The sequence below is a fragment of the Perissodus microlepis genome, chromosome 19 (genome assembly GCF_051167445.1).
Source record: "Perissodus microlepis isolate ML-2025 ecotype Zambia chromosome 19, ASM5116744v1, whole genome shotgun sequence".
Classification (NCBI taxonomy): domain Eukaryota; kingdom Metazoa; phylum Chordata; class Actinopteri; order Cichliformes; family Cichlidae; genus Perissodus; species Perissodus microlepis.
This window is the reverse complement of record NC_140479.1, coordinates 16,200,475-16,224,564: the sequence shown is the minus strand read 5'-3', so window position 1 is coordinate 16,224,564 and position 24,090 is coordinate 16,200,475. Positions and strand designations below refer to the sequence as shown.

General features: G+C 40.1%; 1 protein-coding gene across 1 annotated transcript in view; it reads left to right on the top strand.

Moving 5' to 3' along the window:
- The first annotated feature begins 6,606 nt into the window (after positions 1 to 6,606).
- Positions 6,607 to 24,090, top strand: part of galnt16 (UDP-N-acetyl-alpha-D-galactosamine:polypeptide N-acetylgalactosaminyltransferase 16) — a 37,092-nt gene continuing 19,608 nt past the window's right edge. Inside the window, exons 1-5 of the mRNA XM_084914463.1 lie at positions 6,607 to 7,052; positions 13,561 to 13,742; positions 16,095 to 16,193; positions 16,337 to 16,404; positions 20,254 to 20,319. Of these exons, the coding sequence (XP_084770589.1) occupies positions 6,852 to 7,052; positions 13,561 to 13,742; positions 16,095 to 16,193; positions 16,337 to 16,404; positions 20,254 to 20,319 (616 nt within the window). The 5' untranslated portion in view covers positions 6,607 to 6,851. The remainder of the gene's footprint in view (positions 7,053 to 13,560; positions 13,743 to 16,094; positions 16,194 to 16,336; positions 16,405 to 20,253; positions 20,320 to 24,090) is intronic.

Here is a 24,090-nt window from a genome sequence, read left to right as displayed (position 1 = left end):
GTAACACAAATGATGCTTTGTTCCATCAGACGTCACTGCTTGGAAAGTAGCTGCATCTGCTCTCATCAAATGGCTGATTAAGAAAACTGTTGTAAGGATAGTTGGTACGGTAGCAGAGGGACTCCATCATAAGGAAAGAAACTCTGAGTTGGGTGCTTTAGGTTTTTTTTTAGATTTGCTGGGATATATACAATCTATCTTGAGGTCAGGCATCTGTAGGCTTTACGTCAGACTGCTGGGTTTCCTCAAACTCAAAAATCAAAGGTTTTCTCTTCATCACTGAACTAAATTGATTAAACTGAATGGAACTGAACTGAAAACCTAAGAGTTAAACAAAACTGGAGTACCTGAAAGGCCTTGAGAGAAGAACCGTTTGGAAGATGAAGCTCTTTATAGCAGATGGACTTTTAATTAGCTGCTCAGACTTGAGACTTGAAATTCATTGTTCTTCTTTTAAACTTTCAGTCGAGAACAAGCTTTCAACCTCAAACCTGGGGCTGTGCAATCAGCTTAGCACAAAGACTAAAGAGTGGAAAACAGCTAGCCAAGCTGTGCTATATTTTTGAGCAGTTTTTCTAAATATTAACCAGCCAAACGCAAAATCTGATTATCAGTGAGCTTTAGAGGAACTATAAGGTGGATTCTGCAAGCTAAAAGCTCCTTTCAGCTGCTCGCTTATTCACAAAGGGTCACCACACCACCCTTCCTGACATAACTCAGAGTGTCTTCTCCATATCTCAAATCGGGGATCTTTTAATATCAGACAAATGTGTAAACCAAGGTGTGATTTGTTAAACAATTAACCTTACCTTTGTCCTTGAATAGAGCTGGGCTTGTTCTTTCTCTGACGTTGCAGACTTCATGCCAAACTACACTTCACACGCATGGCTCGAGCTTCATATACAAGAGAAGGGAAACTGTGACTTTCTCCTTTCTCAGCAATAAAACAAATTAGTTCATTTCTCAGCTGAGTCTTGCTGTAAAACTACTGTCACTGAGACATGTATAATCCTGGAACCATTACCTTGTAAAGCCAGAAATTTTTGTCATTTAATTATTAGGTGTGCGCTCAGAGGTCTCGGAAGTTTCTATGGAGGTTTGAAGACTTTGCTGAATGCACAGTTAAGTCTGCAATCTTTCAGTTTTAGATACCCCTCTAAAGCCTAAAAGGAGTGCTTCTTATACTACCCATCTATTTTTTTTAATTGCTTAACATTTCCATGCTTGTAAGGGTGCTGGAGCTATCCCAGCTGTCATAGGGTGAGAGGTAAGGTGCACCCTAGACAGTTTGCCAGTTACTTTACGCTCGCTATAGACAATTTAGAGTCACAGAGTAACCTAACATACATGTCTTTGGACTTGGAGAGGAAACCAGAGAACCGAGAGTCGACAATATCCACACAAGAAGCTCCACCAGGCCATCAGGAGCAAACCAGTCACCCTCTTGGTCTGAGGTGAAAGTGCTAAACAAGACCTGCCACCCTGAGTTATGCTTAAAAGATGCATTTTACGTGGCCTGATGTAAAAATACTCCAGTTATACAGAGCAGACTCGGTAAAGTCCCCTCTGGCCTTCAGTGAAGCACCAGAAGCTGAAACCCTGCTCCATATGCATCAGGACAGATGCTCGCATAAATTCCTGCTTTGTCTTTGTGTTCTGACACTTTGTATTTGCATAATATATACACAAGCACAGACACACACACGCAAGATTAAACTTGTATTTCTTAGAGGTCGATGATCACCGGATACAGCCGAGAGGCAGTTGAGTGGGCTGAGTTTCCATTATTATTATAGAGGAATTCCATAGAGGCTTGTTTTCTTTTCTTTTTTTTGGGGGGGGGGGGTGTCTGGCAAAGTTGTGTGAAATGCCGACAGTGATTCTCACCGGAACTAAAAGTGCTGGTGACAGTCTGTGGCTGTGTTTGCAATAATAATAATAAACACACATACAGAACACACTGCAAAGTGTGATGCAAAATATGTTTTGTGTGACACATGTGTTTTGTGGGCGATCGTGGCTCAACAGTTGGGAGTTCGCCTTGTAATCAGAAGGTTGCCGGTTCGAGCCCCGTCTTGGACAGTTTCAGTCGTTGTGTCCTTGGGCAAGACACTTCACCCGTTGCCTACTGGTGGTGGTCAAGGGCCCGGTGGCGCCAGTGTCCGGTAGCCTGACAGAGCCTTGCCTAAGGGAATCCCTTAGGGATTAGTAAAGCGCTATACAAATACAGGCCATTTACCATTTACACCCATCATGCAATACTCTGTTAAACCTCCTCAAGGACAAAGAGGTCAGAGGTCATAATAGGTATGGAAACCTTCCAGCTAGTAGAGATTTTAGGACACAGCAGAGTCTTTGCAGGCGCTCATCCACTCCTGGTAAGTCTTACCACATTGAACAGCTCGTTTATTTAATTTGCTGATGACTTAATAATTATAAATGTGTACTTACTGTATTATTATTCTCCAGTAATTTTTTGTGAAACTGCAATAACGGCAATTATGGCAATAACTTTGCAGTCATTTTTCAACGTTGCTATTTTTCATCTTGATCAGTCGTGACTCATTAGAGGTCAACTTTTTGGACCTGCTCCTCACCCAGTACATTTCACTTCTTTTTTTCCACAGCTGTTGTGGGAATGTGGAGCTTTGTCTTTCCACACATCTCAGGAGAGACAATATTGACTTTAGCAGTAGGTTCACTCTGCTGTCAGCCCCCCATGCAACCAGGGTTCCCTCTCTGCACCTTTAAAAGGCCTGTTAAGAGCTTGATTGCCAGGCCCCATGTAAGAAGAAAATTCCATGAGACGTTAGAGTGTGCGGTGTTCCCAGCTAAGCTGGCAGTACCAACACCTCACCATGGCTGCTGTGTGTGTTTATCTTCTTTTATCCTCTCCTTGTCTCAATGTGTAGAGACTTTTCCCTCCCTGCTTTGGGGTGTCACTGTCTTTCCCAAAGATAACTGTGACAGCAGAGCCGCGAGAGGCGCAGCCCTGTCTGTACGAATGAAGACAAATATCTCCCAGCCTTGAGCCAGATGTGGCTCTGACCCCTGTGACCTTCCCTTTCTATATACTCAGCCTGGATGCAAGGCAGAGCTCGCTGCCTGATGGGTCTCTCAGTGAAGGGATGGAAGAGAGGGAATAAATAACGAAAAAGACACTCGGAAGAAAATACGGGGCCTATGATGGCTACTGGTTGAGACTGCTGCCAGTCTTTTACTCTCTCAATAAATATTGAAAAATCAATGCACAGGTTGAATCCATGCTTTTTTTGTTTCTGAATTTATGCTGTAACTGGCTTCGTAGTGTAGTGGTTGGCATGTTTACAACCAAAAGATCCCCGGGGTGATCCTGGGAGAGACACAAATCCCTTCGGGGTTGCATCAGGAAGGGCATCCGGCGTGAAAACCAGACATGCGGAGTTGCCCACTGTGGTGACCCCTTGTGAATAAGGGAGCAGCCAAAAGTAGCTTTATGGGATTACTCAGTGACCTGCTGTTATTTTGTTATGATACGTCAACTTTAATTTGACCTTGCATGCTTTCTCTTCAATAACAACCAGGTTTGGGTTGCCAGGTTGTAAATCCTTTGTTTAGCATTTATCCTTTCTGTTTAATGATTGTGCATTTGTATATGATGATCTGTTGATAAATACTTAATAATTTGATTCAGCCTCACAGGAAAGAAGTTCTGGGTTTGATTCCACCTCCCGACTGAGGCCTTTCTGTTTGGTGTTTGCAAGCTTTCTCTGTGGCTGCCCTGGTATTCTGGCATCCACCCACGGTCCAAAGATACCTTATGTTAATTGGCGATCAGTGCAACCAACTGTCTGTGTTCCTCGTGAAATGACCATACACCATAGTGGTAAAGGGAGTTCTTTTTTTTCCTTTTTTTACAAGCTCTCACCCACGCTTATAACTGATGCAAAAAGCATGTAATTAGCTTTTTAGAAATTTAAAGCCACAGGAGTTATAAACTCATTAGAAAGTGGTTCTATTAAACACCGGAAATAACAGAGAAAAGTAAGCCTGTTGGCATTTCTGAGCGTGCTTCATCACAAAATAATTGCTTGAATGCATCAGCAATTAAAAACATAACAGTGCACAGCTGCAGACGGGTTTGTGTTCCATTTATTGATTTCATTTGGCTCCTCGTTGCCTTCCCTCCACCGTTGCTGGATCACATTTCTTTATCTTCTTCTGTCAAGGAAAACTCGGCATTCCTGATTCCCAATGTTGTAGCGATGGGCCTAGCTTTGTGAGGATGTCGCACACATAGCAGTTTCTGTTAGGTGGGGCTGGATGAGCTCATTTTGTGGGCTGTTTTTTTCTGTTTCTTGTAGCAGAGAGGGAATAAGATGAGAAATTTCAGCCTCCTCAGCTCTGTTATGCCTCTGGGGTGTTATTGCGCTGCTCTGATTTCTTCGCTGGTGTCTGAGGCCGTTTAAAGGTTGTTATGGATTTTGGAGAGGGGTCCTCTCAGGCTAATGTATTCTGACTTTTTCTTACGCCTCTGATTTATTCGCACACAGAATATGTCATAGTTGCAAAGGTCATCTGTGCAAATCAAGAGTTAAATATTCATGCTGCTACAAAGTCTTCCTTTGTCTTCGTGATCGGTTCAGCTGCATTGCTTAATTTACTCAGCGAGAGCTGGAGGCTCCAAATTTAGAAGCGTTATTTAAAATGCATAGGTAGACTAATGAGCCTACCTGTGCAATGAGGAAAAATGTTGCAGCAGGTTTTATTTAGATTCAGGATGAAGCAGATGTTGTACCGAAGAAATTAAAAGGGTCAATATATTTAAGTGAATGAATTGTTTCTCATTATGTGTAGCTGGTTCAGTTCTGGTTTTATTTGGCCAGCATTTCATTCCAGTTTTGATTCATATCTCTGTGCATAAGAAACTAATCCAATTACATTTGCAAATTAAGAAATAAGAGAACCAATGAATTTTTTTTTCATGCTTTGCACACCACAGATTAAACTACACTGACCTCCATTATAAATTGCAGGGACAAAACCTAATTATCTGCATGGTTGGACACCATGCTTGATCAATAAGTTGCCATTTGTCATGAGTGTTGGACCCATAAGAGACAGTGCAATCACACATAGACAGCTAAATAGAGATATCTTTAAGATTGGACTCAAAACTTTCCTTTTTGATAAAGCTTAAACCAGGATTAAGTGACCCTGAACAATCAGTTAATTATGATGTCATAGGTTCAGGCTGCTGCAGGATGTCATATGACACACTGAGCACTTTTCAGTCGCTGTGTTTATATAGCAACATGCCTCCTGTTAAAAGAGATTTTTTTCCTTCCCGTCGTCGCAAAGTGTTGGCTCACAGAGGATTGTTTAAGTGCAGGGATTTTCCTCAAATACAGTAGGGTCTTTATAGTATAAAGCACTTTCAGGCGACTGTTGTTGGGAATTGGCCCTGTATAAATAAACCTGGATTGAACTGAAGTGATGCGAAGTGACGTGAAGACGGAGATGTGGAAAAAAGACAAAAACACAACAGCGGCTTCTCCTACAGCTCTCCCATCTTTGTTCTAAGCAATGTCCACCAGATGGTCATTTGCATGTGCTTCTCATCTGCTGAAAAATAGCAAGTAAAGGGGACCAGATGAAAACCCACTGCTTAACTATTGCTCAACCCCACTTTGTTCTAATAAGAGTTTTGTTTTATCCTGAAAATGTCCGAATGGGAGATTTTAAAAGAGCACTGATTGGCCAAAGTCTCCTGTCATAAAAGCCTGAAAGCCGTCTGAGGTAAAGCAGCCCAGTTCTCTCTCAGACTGCTGAATTATAATAAGCTGAAAGGTTATTATTGATTTTCCTCTTAAAACCCAACTTACCCCAGCTTTAATAATCGGTTTATTGATTGGTAGATGAATTAAGTAATGCAAATGAAGTGCTCATTTGTAGTTTTTTTTATAAAACGAAACTTGCTGTTTTTCTTGGTTTTATACTATAAACAGAATAAGAAAAAGACATCCAAACATGTCTTTGAATGTGATGAGCATTTTTCCCCTATTAATTATTTTTTGTATTGTAATAAAGACTCATAAACACATTTAGTTACAGCCCAACATTTTCTATATCACCTCTGATTTTCTTCTTCAGGATGCTGAACCTCCAAAAATGCCTCATGTTATTTAAACGAATCAACTTTAAAGGCTAAAAGTAAAATATTTGCCTCTAAAAACTACCTTCGGAAACTCGAAGTACAACGAGACAGCTCCTCAAATCTGTTCCAAATGCCGTTCTAAAGCATTGGGTGGAGGTCGACTTAGCTACCCTACACCCTTAATGCTTTGGCTATTATACAAACAAGGGGAGCTCCTTTTGGGTTTAGAGGGAAAGAGGTGATGTTCATGTAGGTAAAACCAACCAGCGTTGCTTCAGTGACGCGCAAAGGGAGTAAAAACTAAAAGATCACCGCGAATTAAAGCTTGAAAGAGCCAGGAGTGAAGATCTCTCATCTGAGTCTTTCCTTTGTTTCCCCCAATGATCTGCACCCAAGCTTGCGTGTCAGCTGCTCGTCGTAGATTGGACGCGCTCTCCTCATCACAGCCAGCGGATGGATAACGCGTGAGCGTGCGTGAGCGCGCGAGTGTTTGAGAGTGGGGAGATGATATGACTCGGCGCTAGGACCGTGGCTCTGTCAGTGCGCAAATCCCAGCAGAGAGGCATCGCTCCGGTAGAAGCGGCTGTACGAGCAGAGACAGAGAGGCTGTCTGTCTGCGCTGCGGTTCGACTCATCACCGGCGTGGGAGGCTGTACCTTCCACGGCGCACGGACCTGAACCTGCCAGGCTGCGGAGCCCTCCGTATGGGCTCACCATGCGAAGGATACGGGCCAACGCCATCGCGATTCTGACCGTTGCATGGATCTTAGGGACGTTTTATTACCTGTGGCAGGACAACAAGCCCCAGTCGTCGCCGTCGTCATCGGCTTCGCAGACTCGCGGCAGGGGCCACGGGCAGAAGGTGATCCCCGGTCGACTGGAGATTCACCGGGATGACAGGACCATCCCGCTGATAGTGAGTGAGCACGGCTGTGAGGGATAAAGAGGAAAGGGGGGATGAGAGCGGCGCTGTTGCTGGAGGCGCCGAGCTGCAGGAGAGTGTGTGCTGCATGTTGATGTGCATGTGTGTGCGCGAACCCAGGGATGATGAGGATGGAAGTGGAGGTGGTGCTGCACAGCTGTAAGTGTCACAGTTTGACTGGACGTGTAGGCTGCAGGCTTGAGCGCCGACTTCAACCTCGTCAGGTGCACGCAACCTGCAGAGTAATCTACAGCCTGCCGTGCAGCCCTATTTTGTTGTGTTTCCCCGCCTTTCTGAGCTGCACACCCGACGCCAGGGAACCTCAAGTACCCGTAAGAGGCTTTCCGTAAGTCTCGTGCGTCGTGCGCAAACGCCTAGTAAACCACATTATGCTGCGACCTTTCCCGGATTGCAAATGTGAGATGAAAAACACGGACTCCCAGGTCGGGCATTCTGTCATTAAAGGGCCTGTTTCAGTCAGGTCATGTCTGTATTCGCCTGTTGTTGCCTGAGGGAAGGAGCAAAAATACCGAGACTGTAGGTGTGGTGGTCGTCAGGCTTGACTTTTAGTAGCCACCAGGTTGCAACACAGCCTACAGACACGATCTGAACAGTATAGAGCTGGAACTGGCTACATGCTAGCTCAGATTAGAATATCCAGTCTAGTCGGGCTGCAGGCTTTCTATTGCATTTAGTGTGAAGATATACAAGACCTGTAGCTTGTGCTTTTAGAGCAGTGCAGAAAAATAATCTGGTATCCTGGGAATAACTGACAGGTCATTGACTCAATATAAATGACTAAAAGCTCCTTTTAATCCTGTCAGAAGGTGGAAAGGTTTTTGCTTAAACAATAAGAGATTAAAATTTAAAGTAAAAGTGAATCTTAATAGAATATTTTTAGGGCAAAGGCATAACCAAGCACTTTCCCTCAGATATCTATGCCACTACCACCCAGTAAGCAAATATAAAAATCACTTAAGTGTGTGTATCCAGTTCAGTTTTAAGGAGACAGGGACTGATGTGGAAATACTGCACACTCGAGCCTCTTTCACAATTTACTAAACCAATAAAATTGCCTCAGATGTGGCTGGGGTTGTGTACCAACATGTCAAAGCGTTTCACTCCAGCAGCAGCCAAATTATTAAAGCGTTGTTCGCAGGATTTATTAATTCAGGGGCAAATAGCAAGCAGTGGGGTTGTTGTGGCATCTATGCAGGCAGGCCCTCTGGAGCAGAAGAGAGGAAGCTGTGGTTTGCATTAGTGTGTGAGCACTGGCCAAGAGTATGGCGATGATCGGAGGATGCACACAAACAAATATGGAATCAGTTTAAAAAACCCTCAGCGTGACTGCAGTCAGAGGAGAGAGTGAGGTGTATCATGTCCCTGTCACAGTTTACAAGCTGATGCCATAAACTGCAAACTGCTGCTGAACCATAAACAGACCTCACTTCTAATCAGATTGTTCTTTGGTCTGTATGCTTTAGTTTTGAAAGTGAAGCCTTTACTGTTTGTAATCTTTGATTTGCTCAGCAGGGTCGTTCACCTTTATCACCAAACTGAGATTTTCTAGCTGTAGTTTGTCCTGGTAATCTGACCTGAAGCTCACAGGCTGCCAGCTCGGCACAGCAGGGTCCCACGGTTCAACAAGAGCAGGCTGGTACAGAGGAAGGCTTTCTTTCTTTCTTTCTTACAGACTTTCCAATTGTTTATTTTTCCCTTCCTTTCTTTTCACTTTCTTTCCCTTTATTGCCCAATCTCTCCTCTCATTCTTTATTCTTTCCTTATTTCCTTTGTATCTTTATTTTATCTTCTTCATTAGTTATCTATTTTTTTCCCACCATCTATCTATTTCTTTTTCATGTATTCCCTTCTTAACAATTTCTTTCTTTCCATTCTTCTTTCTTGTCATTCTCTCCTCCTTCCGTCCTCTTAGGCTTCTCTTTTTGTCACTTATGTTCATTAAATGCTTTTGAATCACTAATACATCATCTTTGAAAGCTGTCGGCACTGTCTCCATTTTTTTCTTCCATATTTCTCCCACTGAGCCTCCAGTTTCCCAGCATTGCTTTTGTTTTGCAACACGTGTCCCCCCTACTATTTTTTTTTTTTTTTGGTTACTAACATTATTAATGTATGATTTGATAATAAGAAGTTGTCAGTACCTGGAACCGGCTCAGACTGCTGGTCTGGGTGCCCAGACTTTTTTTTTTTTTGTCAAACATTATTTCTGACATACACTTCATGAGAGAACTGTGCTGTTAACAATCTCGTCTGAGCTAGGATTAACTACATATTCCATTACAGTGATGCATACATAACTTGAAGACTTTGTGAGAGTACAAAGCTCAACTAATGCTTTGTAGTTTGGCAACTTCCACTACCCAAACACAAAAGCTTTTAAAACCCGGATAAACATTGCAAAAATAAGCAGCATTCCAAGCAAATGTTTTTTTTAAAAAACCTCCTTTTTTCTTATTTATCAAGAGTTTTAACTCCAAAACCCATCTAATCTGCAAAGTGGGCGTGGTTTGTTTAAATTTGATTGCCTGTAGTATAAACCCTGTTCGATCCTGGTATGTCCTAAAGAAATGCAGAGCATATTTTTTTCCTAACTGACTCAACCCAAATAAGATGAAATGACTAAAGCAGAAAAAGCTCTATAATTATTCCAAACTCATGTGTTCTTATAGAATCCTTGATGAGCCGACACCTACACTGGGATATAATTTCTAAATTTACCCACCCATCTTTCTCTGAAAAGAAAGTTTGTATATCAATATACATTAGCTATATGGATGAAGGTGTTGGGCCACACCTCTTAGTCTTTGAACTCAGGTGTGTTCAGTCCCATTGCCACAGGTGTATAAATTTAAACACGTAGCCTTTACAAACATTTGTGAAAGAGTTCTAAAGAGCTGACTGAGTCTGAGTGTGGTGCTGTCATACAAAACCACTGTTATAATAAGTCAGACTGTGAAATTTCTTTCTCCTAGATATTCCAAGATCAACTGTAAGTGGTGTTATTACTAAAGGAGGCAGACCATGTAAAGTTGCAGAGCAGGGTCTAGGCCTAATATGTAGGTGGCTCATTGCTGTTGTTCACAGAGTGTTTATGGACGTATCTGTCTTGCTCGACCTGAAACTACCTTCCCCTGGCATTGTGTCTTTTCATTTTAAATGAATCCCTGTTAGACGTCAGTCTCCAAACGTATACCAAATGTGCACGTCTGTTTTTTTAAATGACCAAAAATACTCTTTAGAGAAAAGAACCAGTTTTGCTGATGATGAAAACTAATTAAGATAGCTGCTTGACAGTAATAATAATAATTTCATTTACATAGCACTTTTAAAAACACACAAAGTGCTTCACACATGGGGTGAAATAAAATATATTCAAATTAGTATACACACCTACATAGATGTTCTGTGGACTCATCTGTTACCACAGCCACAGCAGGGCTGCGTCTCCGGGCAATCAGGCAGATTGCACTTGTATGTGACTTGTTGAGTCTTTTAACTCAGCCTGAAAGAGCGGACATGTGTTCATCTTCCAGACTAAGCTCATGTTTAATTCAGTGGACCGAGCCTCAAAGCGCCTTCTGTTATTTATATATCTTAATATCCCCTCTGTACCATTTTTTGTAGCTTTTAATATTTAGTCATGATGATATTTACAGATAACCAAGGGATTTTGGAAAGAAATCAGAACAACGCGAAGATAAAAAACAGTCAAAATATCACGTTATGGTAGAAGAACTTAACATAATAATGAATTTCACATGTAACATATACTTATTAAACTATCCCACTTGTTTTGCAGATTTTCTAGTCCATGGCCTGACTCTGTTATCTCAGGCTTGGCTCCAGCCTGAAAAGATAAATTAATAGCAGTGATAAATATAGGCCCGTAGCCCCGATTGTGTCCCCTCCGAGATGATTTAGAGACTGCTAATGGACAGCTTGTTTACATTCACAAATGATAACAGTTTGGGCCTTAAGAGACTGCTTTACATAGAGTACCTTAGCTCTAAAAAGCCAGAACTGTTCTTGTTTAAAATGATTGTGAAATTTACCAGAATCTGCTGAATGAGCATAATTATCACACCTCTATATTTTCATCTAAAGGAATCTGGTATACTTAATCAACCTTGATTAAATTATATAAAAAAACACATCTAATTTCACTTTAAATATCATTCAGTTGGGTATTTTATTGGATTTATGTTTGGTTTTTGTCATCCTGGAAAAATTGATTTCAATTTGCTCAACATCAATCAAATACGTAAAAATAAATAATAGCTAAATAAATTCTCATGTATTTCTCTGTGTAACAAGCATCAGGTTACAGGGCTAGAAAATGTTACAATAACAGCCAAAGAAATTTAAAATTTAATTTTTCTGTAATTGGCTGCAGTTAATCTGGTTTGCCAATCGATCGAGCCAAACAGATTAGATTTGTTGAAGCTGTTACTGTTTCAAAGCTAAAGCTGCCGGGCTTTGTTTGGTGTTTTCCTCAAATACTCCTGCCATCTGTAAATTAGGATTAGGATTAATCCTGTTTTGCATACAGATGAGTAATTTTATTAGAAATCTATCTACATCTAATTAGCAAGTAGATGTAAAGAAGATAGAAAATTATATGTCCTTATCAGTGAAATGTACTTGATGCACAAAGTGAGGCCAAACAGCTTGATTATCACTTTAATGATCAATTGATTGAAGTGGATTTCATTAAATTATGTACTCAGCTCATGTTTACAGCTTTCAATTTGGTATATACAAGAGAATGAGACTTAGTATTTTACGTATTTTTGATTTTTGTTTTTCTTTTGTAGAAAAAACATCATAACTCAGCAATTCTCTGAATGATAAAAAAAGACTATCATATAAAATATAATGAGTAAACTTATAGACTAGAATTTAGACCTATTTTATATATTATGTAAGCTGTAATGTCTAAACTTTGCGAATTCAGGCTACATTTTGCTTTTATTTCAATAACATAAACCCGTATTTTGTGCTGATCTATCAGAAATATGCTGTCACCACTATATGCACTTGTCAAAATAAATTAGTGTAGTTTTTAAAGAAATCCCAAGAAGTCTAAAGAGCTCAAGTTCATGAGCTAATGTATGTACTAGCTGCTAGCTGGCCCAATTTAATCCCACATGCGCAGATTCCTCCACCAGGCATTAAGTGACATTAGCACTGATTCTGAATAATGTCAGCGTGACTATTTTCACCTGCTGGATGCGATTTGTTTAGTTTGTTTCATGTTGCTGATGTAATAAGGCTGCTGCTCCTCGAATTCCCACCATTAACCACCAAATAAAAATCAAAACAATGAGCTAAAAGGCGGTAAACGGAAAAGTCAGATTTTGAGCTTTATCATCACCTGGTCCACTGTTGAAAAATATACATTACAGCCTTAAAACTAGAGGTCTCACTGCTATAGTAAGTGTGCCCTTCAGCTGGCTTTCTCTCTAGCTGTGCAGCGCAGATATATTTGAGCATGAATCCTTGAGGCTTGCGGGGTCATACTGCTCCTCTGGGGTGACTGAAAATGAGGTCAGTCTTACCTGAACCTCTTCAGGAGCTTTCTCTAAATCCCCCTGCTTACACCGACCTTTAATAAAGCGGCGCAGTACAAAACCGCTGCCTTTCTGTCTCTGTCCATTTTGCCGTTGCATCTCTAATGAGGGTTGCTCTCATCTCCCTTTATGTATTCATCAGCTATTTTAACCTCCCACTCACCCAGGCTGCCAGAGAGTGTTAAAGCTCCTTGCGGGGAAAATCCATCAATTACTGAGGATTTATAGACTATGTATTCCGATTTGATGAGTGCCCATCCCGTTTTGCCCTGTTAGCACTGACACGATGACCTGAATAAGAAACTAGCATTTACATTTTAATCACTTGGCTCGTACTTTTCTTCACATTGGATTAAAAGTTAAAGCAATTTATTTTTTTTTTGCCTTATTTAGCAGGGACGCTGCACATTAATAATTATGGCAGGAAATATGCCAGAGATTGCCAAGAGGGTTTTTGGGGGGATGTCCCTGAACAGATATTACAAAGTCACATTTAAAAAAACAAGAATGTGAGATGTTTAGTTAGCAGAGTGTAAGGGCTTACAAATATCAGATGAGCTGTTTTTAATCTTCAGAGATGTCAGAGTTGTTTTTTCTCTTATCTTGAGGAGGATACTGGATCCCAAATTATTTCCAAAGGGAGACAGGTGTCTTGTAGAGTTTGTTAAGACAGACAGTTCCCTTTGTGTGTCACTTTCACAGGAATTATAGGTGCTGATTGTTGATATAAGGCACTGAGCGAGTGGAGTGTTGACAGTCAAAAATCACCTGTGTATGCCTGAGTGACAGCAAGAGAGTTTTGTGTGTGTATATAATTTAAATCACACTCGTGCACACTTTTGAGTATCAGTCATTCACAATAATCCTTGTTTTTCTTAGTATTTGAATCCAGCTTTCATCATTTTGTGCAGGTGACCCAGCCCCCTCGGGCCGAGCAGCAGGGCCAGCTGCTGGGCAGCTTCGATGAGAAGGCTTACTTAGCAGCAAAGCAGTTGAAACCGGGCGACGACCCGTACAAGGACCATGCCTTCAACCTGCAGGAGAGCGACCGGCTGGGCAGCGAGCGAGCCATACGAGACACCCGACACTACAGGTGAGCGGGGTTAGTCCAGGTACTGTCTGCCTCCTCTGATCTGCACAAGTGGATCGGGGACTAATCTTGTATGAGCTGGGCAAAAGATCTGTCTAATAAGCTGATTTAATGTTGGGAGTTTGTCGTCAGACGTGCAGTGTTTAGCGTAAACTGCTGTGATTCAGATCATGACGTGGACTTAAACCTTTTTTTGGCAAAAAAAAAAAAGAAAAGAAAGAAAGATCAGATTTAATGTTTTGCTGAAGACATTGGACCTTGTGTTGAAACTTTTTGCCTTCTGCTGTGTTAAAGATCAAAAGATCAAGAATGAATCTTCCAACACATTTTCTTTGCTTAGTTTAGAGGCCTTGGGTTTTAGTGCACTCAGTAACTGTGGTCACTACAAGCACTGCTACAAAAGCAGGTCATACAGGTTTGTATTTTAACTCGCGGCTCCAAGGAACCTTTTTCTCAGTGTGCATAATGTCTCCTCCAGTCTTTGTTTGCAACGTCATGTTTAAAGATACAATTTGAGTTGAAGTAAAACAAACCTTTAGTTTTTCTCAGAAGATATTTTGCCTCTTTTGAGTTTTGTTTTTTATCCAGATTGCTCTAAAATTCACTTATCCGTGATTGTTGGGCTTCTTCTATAACTGAAAAATGCAGCTAAATGGCTGCCAACTGAAAGTTATTTTTTTATTCAACCTTTATTTATGCAGAGCAGGTTGCTCCTTTTTAAAGCCACGTTCTGTTCACTGTTACACTGAGGCATAAAATTGCTGGAAACAACACAAGTGAGTCATAAACAGAAGAGGACAATAGGCAATAAACAAAGTGTGAGCTTGGCTGAAAGCAGGTAAAAGGTTATTATACATGCATATATATAATTATATCATATATAATTAAACAAGTGGTTCTCCTGTTAAATTACAGTAAACTCGTGAAAGCTAGTTTCACTGGATGAAACTGCTGTTTAGAGTGTAGGTGGAGAAAATATAACCTCTAAACAGTATGAGCTGTACAGTATAATACTGCCAGCTGTTTATTTATCAACAATTAGCTTATTATTTAAAATATTTTTTCAGTATTTTAGATACATATCTTTAAAAATGCACTTCTTATGTTGAACAGGTTCTTGGTTTGTATGTGAGCAGACAGTCTTTACCCACCTATTGTTTTAACCTTTGTTTGAAAGGGACAGCCGGCCTAAGAGGCTTTTACCTGTGAAATCATATAAATCCTACTAAAGTGGAGAAATTCACTCAAAATGTCTATTTTAACTCTGAAAAAAATTCAAGCTTTTGTCTCTGCCCTCCGTACTTCTTGTGATTTCAGAAATTCTGCTGTATTCAACGTTTAAAAAACAGAAACAAACACTAAAAATAATCACTGGCCAGAGAATTTCCTTTGAGAATAATCCCTACAAGAGTCTTGATCATGATGGCCAAGTGCTAAATAAAACCCAAGTGCTGTTCTTGCCTCACAAACACTGCGAACCACAACATAAGTGGAATAGAAAATCTTCACACTTCCAAATTTAAATATTTGAATATGACATATGGATATTCCAGTGAGTCTCTGACCACTCTTACAGTTGCTACAGTATTTTAGCCCTCGTTTTAAATTTCTATACATTGACAGCATGCTAAAAGAAGGTAACAGGACTTGATGATACATTGTAACAGCTTTTACAGTACATCACTGTACAAACCAATGAATGTTTTCTAAAGTCATTGGTGCAAACTGTTTTTTCCTCAGAGGGTTTTCACGAGGATTGTAACATTTGTTTCTATAAAGAGAACATCCAAACTATTTTAAAAAAGATGTTTAATTTTATTTCTGATAATGGTTCCGCATGCTATAATATTCCCAGTTTAATTTTCTGTTCCTATTATAAGCTGCTGTTGATTTCTTTTTCATTACAAAATTACATCAAAGTCTCATATGTAATTATATCAAATGGCAGCACGTCTAATATGTGAACATACCCGTACGACTTACTAATTAAACAAACGCTGCAATCGTGCAGTGATTGTTAATCTTGTAATAATGACTCCTTAGTGAATGTATATTGTTGCCTTTATTTTCCTGTTTCGTTGTGGTGTATGATATTTGAATTTCATACCTTATAACTTAGGCTCAATGCGCCCAGCAACAGGTAGCAGATTAAAACTGAGGGTCAGATATCTGTGCGAATGTTGCTGGGCAACTGGATATTTCTATGTCACTACAGCAACAATGCAGAGACGACTCCGCGGGGCACCTCGGCCAATTGCATGTGTCTGAAACTGTGTCCAGCATGTGTGTGCGTGAATACAAGACGTCCTGGTTTGTATGAGTTACCACATGTGACCTTCTCACCCCTGCTTGCAGGTGTGCAGCTCTGACTTATGACACAGACCTTCCCTCCACAAGTATCGTCATCACTTTTCACAACGAGGCCCGCTCTACTCTTCTTCGCACCATTAAAAGGTAATGACGCAAGTGGCCCAATTAGACAGGAGAAATGACACCAACTTGTGTGCTTGCTCTAATCTTCTTCTATCACAGCACAAATTTCCCCGCCATGGGATCAAGTCTTATCTTATCTTATCTTATTTTCTTTTCCCGCTCAGTGTCCTGATGCGAAGTCCGCCATCATTGATTCAAGAAATAATCCTGATAGATGACTTCAGCTCTGACCGTGAGTTTTGTTCTTTTTGTATCTGAACTGCTGCTCAGAAAGGCTTCAGATGAATGCTGAATAGATGTTGCTCTGTGCCTTTTGTATGTACAAAATAGAAAACTGTTAAAAAAGTATGTTAATTCTGAGTTTACGGCTTGTTTCTGCTGTCTCCATGGCAACCCCCACCCACCTACCCCAAAAAAGAAAACTGTAAAAAAATTATTTGAAGCAAACAAAACAAAGAAACTGAAAATGGAAATAAATATTAATATAATATGAAAGCTAAATTTGCTCAAAGATTCTGTACTGTGCTTGTTTCTGAGAACTTAGATTTTATATTTGGACTAATGGTGCACATTATAATTTCGGTTTTTCTTAATTTATTCATTTACTTGTTTATGTGGAGTAACTTTGAAGCTACTTTCACGGAAACACTGACCGGCATGAATTATAATTCTATAGTTCACCTTCCCTGTGAAAGCTGCTGTGAAAAACGTTTCAGGACATGCAAACACAGTCAGACATTGTAAATTTAGCTTACTGTAAAATCTGACTGCATAATACAGTGTTTTTGCTTTGGTAGCCTCAGGGGTTGCCGTGCAGAGTGTCCATAAAAAGTGAGGAAACTGGACAAGTGGAGGACAAAAGGCCTGCAAAGACCTGACGTAGCACACAAGAGATGCATCAGGCCCTTCAACTGATCATCTACTGTCTCAGTGGGTGCCTGGCTTTCAAAATAAAGGAAAACAAGGAGAAAAAGCTGAGATGTACCAAATTGTATAATACTTGAACTGTAAATCAGTGTCAGTAGGTCCGAATTAATTCAAATCATTTTGGTTCAATTCATCAATATGTACAGAGGACGTCAGGAGAGATTACAGAAGGAAGACAGTGTAAAGTAAATGGTAAACTTTAAATGGACTAGTTCTTATATTCCTTTTTTTTTTACTGTTCCTTCTTATATTTCTAAAATCCTATAATGCTCACAGGAAATCAGAAACTTAATGACAGGTGGCTGCTTTTTATATGTGCAAATATGGAAAAATGTGAACGTAAACAACAGCTGTAGCAGAAGTGAGCTGGAGAAACACATGAGTAACAGCCTGGAAAGAGAACTAGCAGAATCAGTGTAATTCACCTTGCCATTTTGAAAATTGGAGTTGAATTGGTTTAATATCACCGTAAAAAGTGGCTGATGTGGTTTATGTGGCTGTGGAATTATCGGATAACCACACTTTAGTAATTATTCCCCTTTGTCAGCATTGGGCTGAGAAGTTTCATGAGCTCATGTCGCCAGTGCCTTCTGTAATTACCACCACATGGATCCTCTGTCTGTGGGAACAGCACGGCGACCTATATCCACGGTGTACTAACACCCTCACACGTGCATTCGTACTTGGAGGTGTCAAAGCTGGCCAGACATCTAAACAGTAGTGTCTCAGTGGCAGGAGCAGTGGGAGCTCTGTAGCCCACTAATGCCTCATTTATCCCTCGTCTCCTGCTGCCTGTCTACCTGCACCTTGGCTGTACCAGCAGGGTTCACAGTGAACAAAGGGTTCTTAAGCTACACTCTTAATCTCTTCCCTGTTTTGGATTTTAATTCCCAGTATTAATTATCATGTGAACCAGTCTCAAACACACTTTGGTTCCAGTTTGTGGCTTTTAGTTTCAACTCAGTCTGACTGTGAGCCAGTGAGCCTCCAGTTAGCTGACTTCTCCAGTTGCTGCGCTCTAATGGGTGCCATTGTTACCAGTTTCAGACAATTAACACAACAGCTGCTACAGTTTTGAAACAGGAAGGTCCACAGCATGCTTTGTTCCTCAAATATTGTTAGTTTTATTTGTTTTACTTCTGTGAGATAGTAAAGGAGATTTTTTCTGTACAGTTAGAATCTCTCACCACTTAGACCCAACATTTTTACTCTGGGGATTGTTGCAGTGTATGTATTACCTAATAGTCATTCTGAAGCTGAATCCTTTACAGTGTTTTACAGCAGGTTTCAGCTCATTGTTAGAGGTTAACTTTTGTGTTTTGATGAACTCGCACCACTGTCATAGCAGCTGGTCACAGCTGGCAAGTCCCACGTGACAGATCAGTTATTGCAGGCTTAAATAAACATGGATTTCCACGCTCTCACGGCAGCCACTTCAAAATTATACATGTCCCGCTGTATGAGCAGCAGTTGTTATTCCGGTTCTGATCATAAAGGTTCAGTTTACCAACATATATGATAAAATAAGCACGTTTTTGCTTTTCTTCATGGATTTATTTCCCACTGTGTTGTAATATCTCCATCGAGAAAAAATGTAGATGAATGAGTGAATATATTCAAATCAGGGCTGCTGTGTCAAGTGTGCAGGTGGAATTTAGAGAGACAGTCAGCCGATGCAGTGAGAGTGTGAGCTGATTTGTTAGTAGACGTGACGGTGTTGGAGGATGTCGGCCAGCAGCAGCAGGAGGGATTGTCCTGGCCGAGCGTAATCCTGTTAAGGCTCGCCCGCTTTAATCACAAGGACATGGTGCTCAATCAAGGACAGTGATCTTTACTGCAAGCCTGCATGCGACTCCAACAGTGTGGAGACAGGAGTAGTCCTGGGTTTGAATCCACTGGCTGGTTGAGTTTCTGGAGTTCTTCCCATGTTTACGTGGTTCTCCCCGGGTATCCGATCTTCTTCCCACAGTCCAAAGACATACATGGGTTAGCTTAACTAAAATAAAGGCTGTATTGGCTGTAGGTGTGAATGTTGTCTGTGACCCTGAACTGGGTCAGCAGAAAGAAACCGATGAGATGATTATCTTGTTAATTCAGAAAAACAGGATAATATGCTGTAGTTTAAAACGATAACTCACAAAACTCTTAAAATTGTCATTTTTTTTTGTGTGTAGTCTGGGAAAAAATAATTCCCTGATGCAAACAGGCTTTCATACACTCACATGCATGCATACAAGCTTATACAATCAGGCTAAAAGTGTACAACATCTGTTCGGTGGGAGTGATCTATGACTTTTTGCTGTTCTTGCCCGAGTCTTGTGAGTCTTCTCTACACACACGAGCTGTCCCCCCATTAGGAGCAACACTAAAGCCATACACATACACACACACACGCCCTCTGACTCCACAGTCTACATGCAAACAAACAGGTTTGTACACACAGCAAATTTAATCACAGAGGATTACAACTTGTCATGCTCGTTTCTGTCAGCATAAGGTTGTATCGCTGCTCGGGAGGGGGTCTGCTTGATCTCTCCACAATCCCTCAGCAAGATCACAAACACAGACACAAACACACACTCTCTGCTGCTAATGCCAATCTTCCCAAGTGTGTGTGTGTATGTGTGTACCTGTGCTTGTGTGTTGTTTGTAATGATGTCCACTACAACAGCAGCTCTGTGCCAGCTATGGCTCATGTAGAAACATGGAGTGGATGATGGAAGTTGGCTCGCTGGTGGATTTGTTTATGGAAAAAAGGATTTTGAATTGAATTATGCAGTGAGCTCTTTTGCTTGAACACTCTGACCTGTGCACTTTTTTGTGTTTACGTGTTTCTCATTATTATAGCCTAAGTGAAATGGATGCACCGATGGATGTTTGAATGTCTTTAGCTCATATACTGCAGCATTAAGTGACTTTTATCACAGCACTGAGTAGTGTGCTTATTGAGGGTGTGTGTCCGTAACCATGCCCTTGTTTGTCTGTGTTTATGTCTGTTTAAGTGCACTAAATCCATGTAAGTGTGGCAGAGTGGTGTGCTTGTGGGTTTGGGTGAGTGACAGAGTGTGAGATGAGGCAGCGAGGAGAAATATTTTTCTCAGTGTGTGTTCTCCTTCCACCATAAAATGCCATCTCCTCTGCTCTCCTCCCCCAGCTGAGGACTGCCAGCTGCTCGCTCAGATCCCCAAAGTGCGCTGCCTGAGGAACGGCAGGAGAGAGGGTGAGTGTGCAGGGACAAGGGGAACGATGGGAAGGGGGGAAAATGACTTAATGGAAAAGATATTGGACTGAAAAGGGGATGTATTTTGTGTGGCTTTTTTAAAGGAATAATTCATAGAAAGACAAGTGAAGGCGAAGATGGTAAAAATGCTTCACATGACAGCAGATAGTCACTGAAAATGTGTGTCCAAAAATACTGGAGTGGAAAAAACAAATCAAATGGAAAACAGAAACAGACCAAAAAGATATGAACAACTGTTGTTTCAGTCATTTTATGTTGTAAAATTGTAAGAATACACAAGAAACTGACAGCATCCAAAAAAATGCAAGGACACAGAAGAAGCAGAGTTATTATAGATTTATATTTTGCATTCATTTATTTATTTTTAATTCTGTTTAGTTTCAGTTCGTTTACTGAGTGAGTTTTTGGTTTTTATTGTTTTTATTAACAGTTTCAGTGTTACTTTTAGTCTTTCTAATTATTATAGTATGTCTCAATAAACGTGTCAATGATTTATTTTTTTACCAAAAAAACCCTAAAACTAAAGATATTTCTTCTGTATTTTTATTTCACTTTAGTGTGTTGTGTGAAAGTGTGTGAAACTAGGAGTAAAAAATAAATTTTAGTTGACTAAACTAAAATCTGTTTTTCACTCCTAGTTTTTGTTTTTACCATCGGTTTAGTTAATTATAATAACCTTGACAAGAAGAAACAGGAACATCCACAGACAGCATGAAAAATGATGACAGGATTTACACTCGCCTCCTCCTGATTTCTTAGTTTTTTTCCTTATTAGTCTTACTTATGTTTTTCAGAGCATCAAGCAAATTATAATAGTAGGCAAAGATAACTTGAGTAAATACAAAAAATAGTCTTTGAATAATGATTTCATTTATTAAGAGGAAGAAAAAGCTGTGCAAACCTGGCCCTATGTTAAATCATGAATTAACTGTGATTAACCACATTTTTTGGAAAGATGACTCCAATTTCAGTACCCACAGCCAGGCCTGAGTACTGCCAGACTGCCAGATTAAATCCCAAAATCATTTAAATCAAACCCTGTCTGACAAAGTGTAGGAGGCTAAAAGACCTCAAAAAGCAACTCATGGTGCCACGATCTAAAGAAACAGCTGAGAAACAAAGTCATTGACTTCTATCAGTCTGGAAAGGGTTACAAAGCCATTTCCATGGCAAATGGATAAAACATGGAAGAGTGGTGAACTTTCTCAGCAGAGCGCATCGCTGACTCATCCAGAAAGTTTGAAGTAAAATATCCGGTTATGAGATTGTGCTCGGAAGCTCAAGCTATAATCCAAGGAAACCATCCAAAGTCCACTTCTAAATGGCTTAAAAAAACAAAATGAAGGCTTTGAAGTGGCCTAGTCAAAGTCCAGTCCAGACTTAAGTCCAATTGACATCATTTGGCATGACCTAAAAAGACCATTCATTCTCAAAAACCCTCCAATCCTGCTAAATTAAAGCAATTATGTAAAGAAGAGTGGGCCAAAAGTCCTCCACAGTGATGTGAAAGTGTCATTGCCAGTTATCACACATGCTTGAGGATGAGTAGAACCAGTTATTTGGTCTAGGGTACAATTACTTTCTCATAAAGGGCATTTTGTTCCCATTAATAAATGAAATCATCATTTATATTTTGTATTTACCCAGGTTATCTTAGTCTAGTATTAAAATTTGTTTAATGATCTAAAGAATGTAAGTGTGACCAAAAAAATAAACATTTAAAAATACTTTATTATCCACTGTATACCTACTGACAGCTGATACGCTGTATGGAGTACTGGGAGCTGCTTGGACATGTAGAAGCCACACCCTGAAGCTCCCAGTGCACTGTTTCTCTGCCAGAGGTGGTATGTAACTCTGCAGTTACCTTGTCAGCAGCACGGGGGCGCCTTTAGTGCACTATATGTTTCATAGCTCACTGACCCCGCTCTGTAGCTTTATGTGGTCTGCCACTTCCTGATTGAGTTCCTGTGGTTCTTGAACACTTCTGCTTTTCAGTAATATCACTTACAGTTGATGAAGGAATATCTGCGAGGGAAGAAATTCAACAAGTTGACTCATCACAAAAGTAGCTTCCTACGACACTCGAATTCGGCGTGCTATTTAGAATGATCCATTCTTTCACAAATGTTTGTAGAGGCAAAATGCACGGCTAGAGGTGGTCAGTATAGTGTAGGTAACTGCAGACAGGTTAAAAACTAACACGAAAACAGTAAAACATCTTGAAAGTTGTTCAGAAATCCAGAAACACTAAACAGAGACCAAAACTGAAGAAAACTGAGGCAAAATATTGTTAAAATAATATGACGTTAAAAAAAGAATCCTAAACTAAACCGACAAAACATAAGACTCAAAACTTAAGACGCTAAAATATTAGAAAGACCTAAAAAGAAATCATAACTACAATATATTGGCTAAAAGCTCAAAAATCAACATAAAATCTGATCCTTCATAAACATAAAACAATCAACATATGCGTGTCTAAGGCAAATAGACAGTTATAGTAATTTTTGTAGAAGCATAGACTTATATATCATTAATATTATTAATTGTGTTTGGTCACATGTAAGTATAAATCCATGTTTCTGGATTTATCTGCATTCCTTACAGTTTGATCTCCTTTTTTCTGCACTCTCACACCTTTCATTTGACTAAATTCTGTGTCAGTACTTATTAGAACCACTCACTTTATTGTTCGATCGCTCCTTCACAGGCACCTGAATGAGTTTTATTCTCTAACTCTAGGATGTCAAACACAATGATTAGTCTGTCAAAGGGTTCAGTCTAGCCTACTGTGTGGAAATTGTGGAAATGCAGGGTACAGTTTGTTTTTTTTTACTGTGTTTCTAACCAGGAAATATTTGCATTGCACGCTGTTAGAAATAGATGTGGGCTCATTTTATCCAGGCCTCAGGTCTGAATCATTGTCAGGTTTTCTAGCTTCTTACTAACAGCCTTTCCAGTGACCCACCACGTAAGCTGGTTTAACCAACGACTGTACCAACTCGTTTCATTTTAGCATTTGTTTTTGATGACAGTAGACTGAATGTGGGAAATGCAAGGGTTTTTTTTCTCTTAAGAAATCCCATTTTTGCAAATTTCTTCACACTTAATTTGAAGATACTGTTTTATGTGCCATTACTGAATGGTGAGCTGGTCTATTTGAGATTAATTTGAACCAAAATGAGATTCGTGCTCCAAATCAGGGAAGTTCGGCTGAACTTAAAGCTAAAATAAGTAGTGTTACTGTTTGATAATCCATTTTTCTCAGGTTCTTGCACTCATAGCATAACACATGTTTTGGGCCACATGCTGTTAATGTCTGGCAGCAACAGTCCACAAGCCCAAGTTTAGCTTTCTTTACTGCCACCCTTAAAACCCACGTCCACAAATTATAATAAGCTTAATCTTAATCTATCTTTTTCATAGGCTTTCTCGTGTAGAAATACACAAGAGGTTTTTTTAAACAGGATGACCCAGCAAAATACAGCCCTCTGAGAGTTTACTGAAAACGGTAAAAGCAAATAGTCCCTGTCCTTGTGACTGGATTGATTTTCAGCTCTTAATGGCTTCACACCTTCAGGCATCATTGATTTTCTCTGCTTTAATGCGTCAAACTGCTGCCAGAGGTCATCAGGCACTGAAGCATTAAATGTACCCACAATTACACCAAACAAGCACAAGCAGGAAGTCTTTGCTATCATGGGTGAGAACTGTGGAATAGCCAGTGTGTATCTAATATGTAGCATG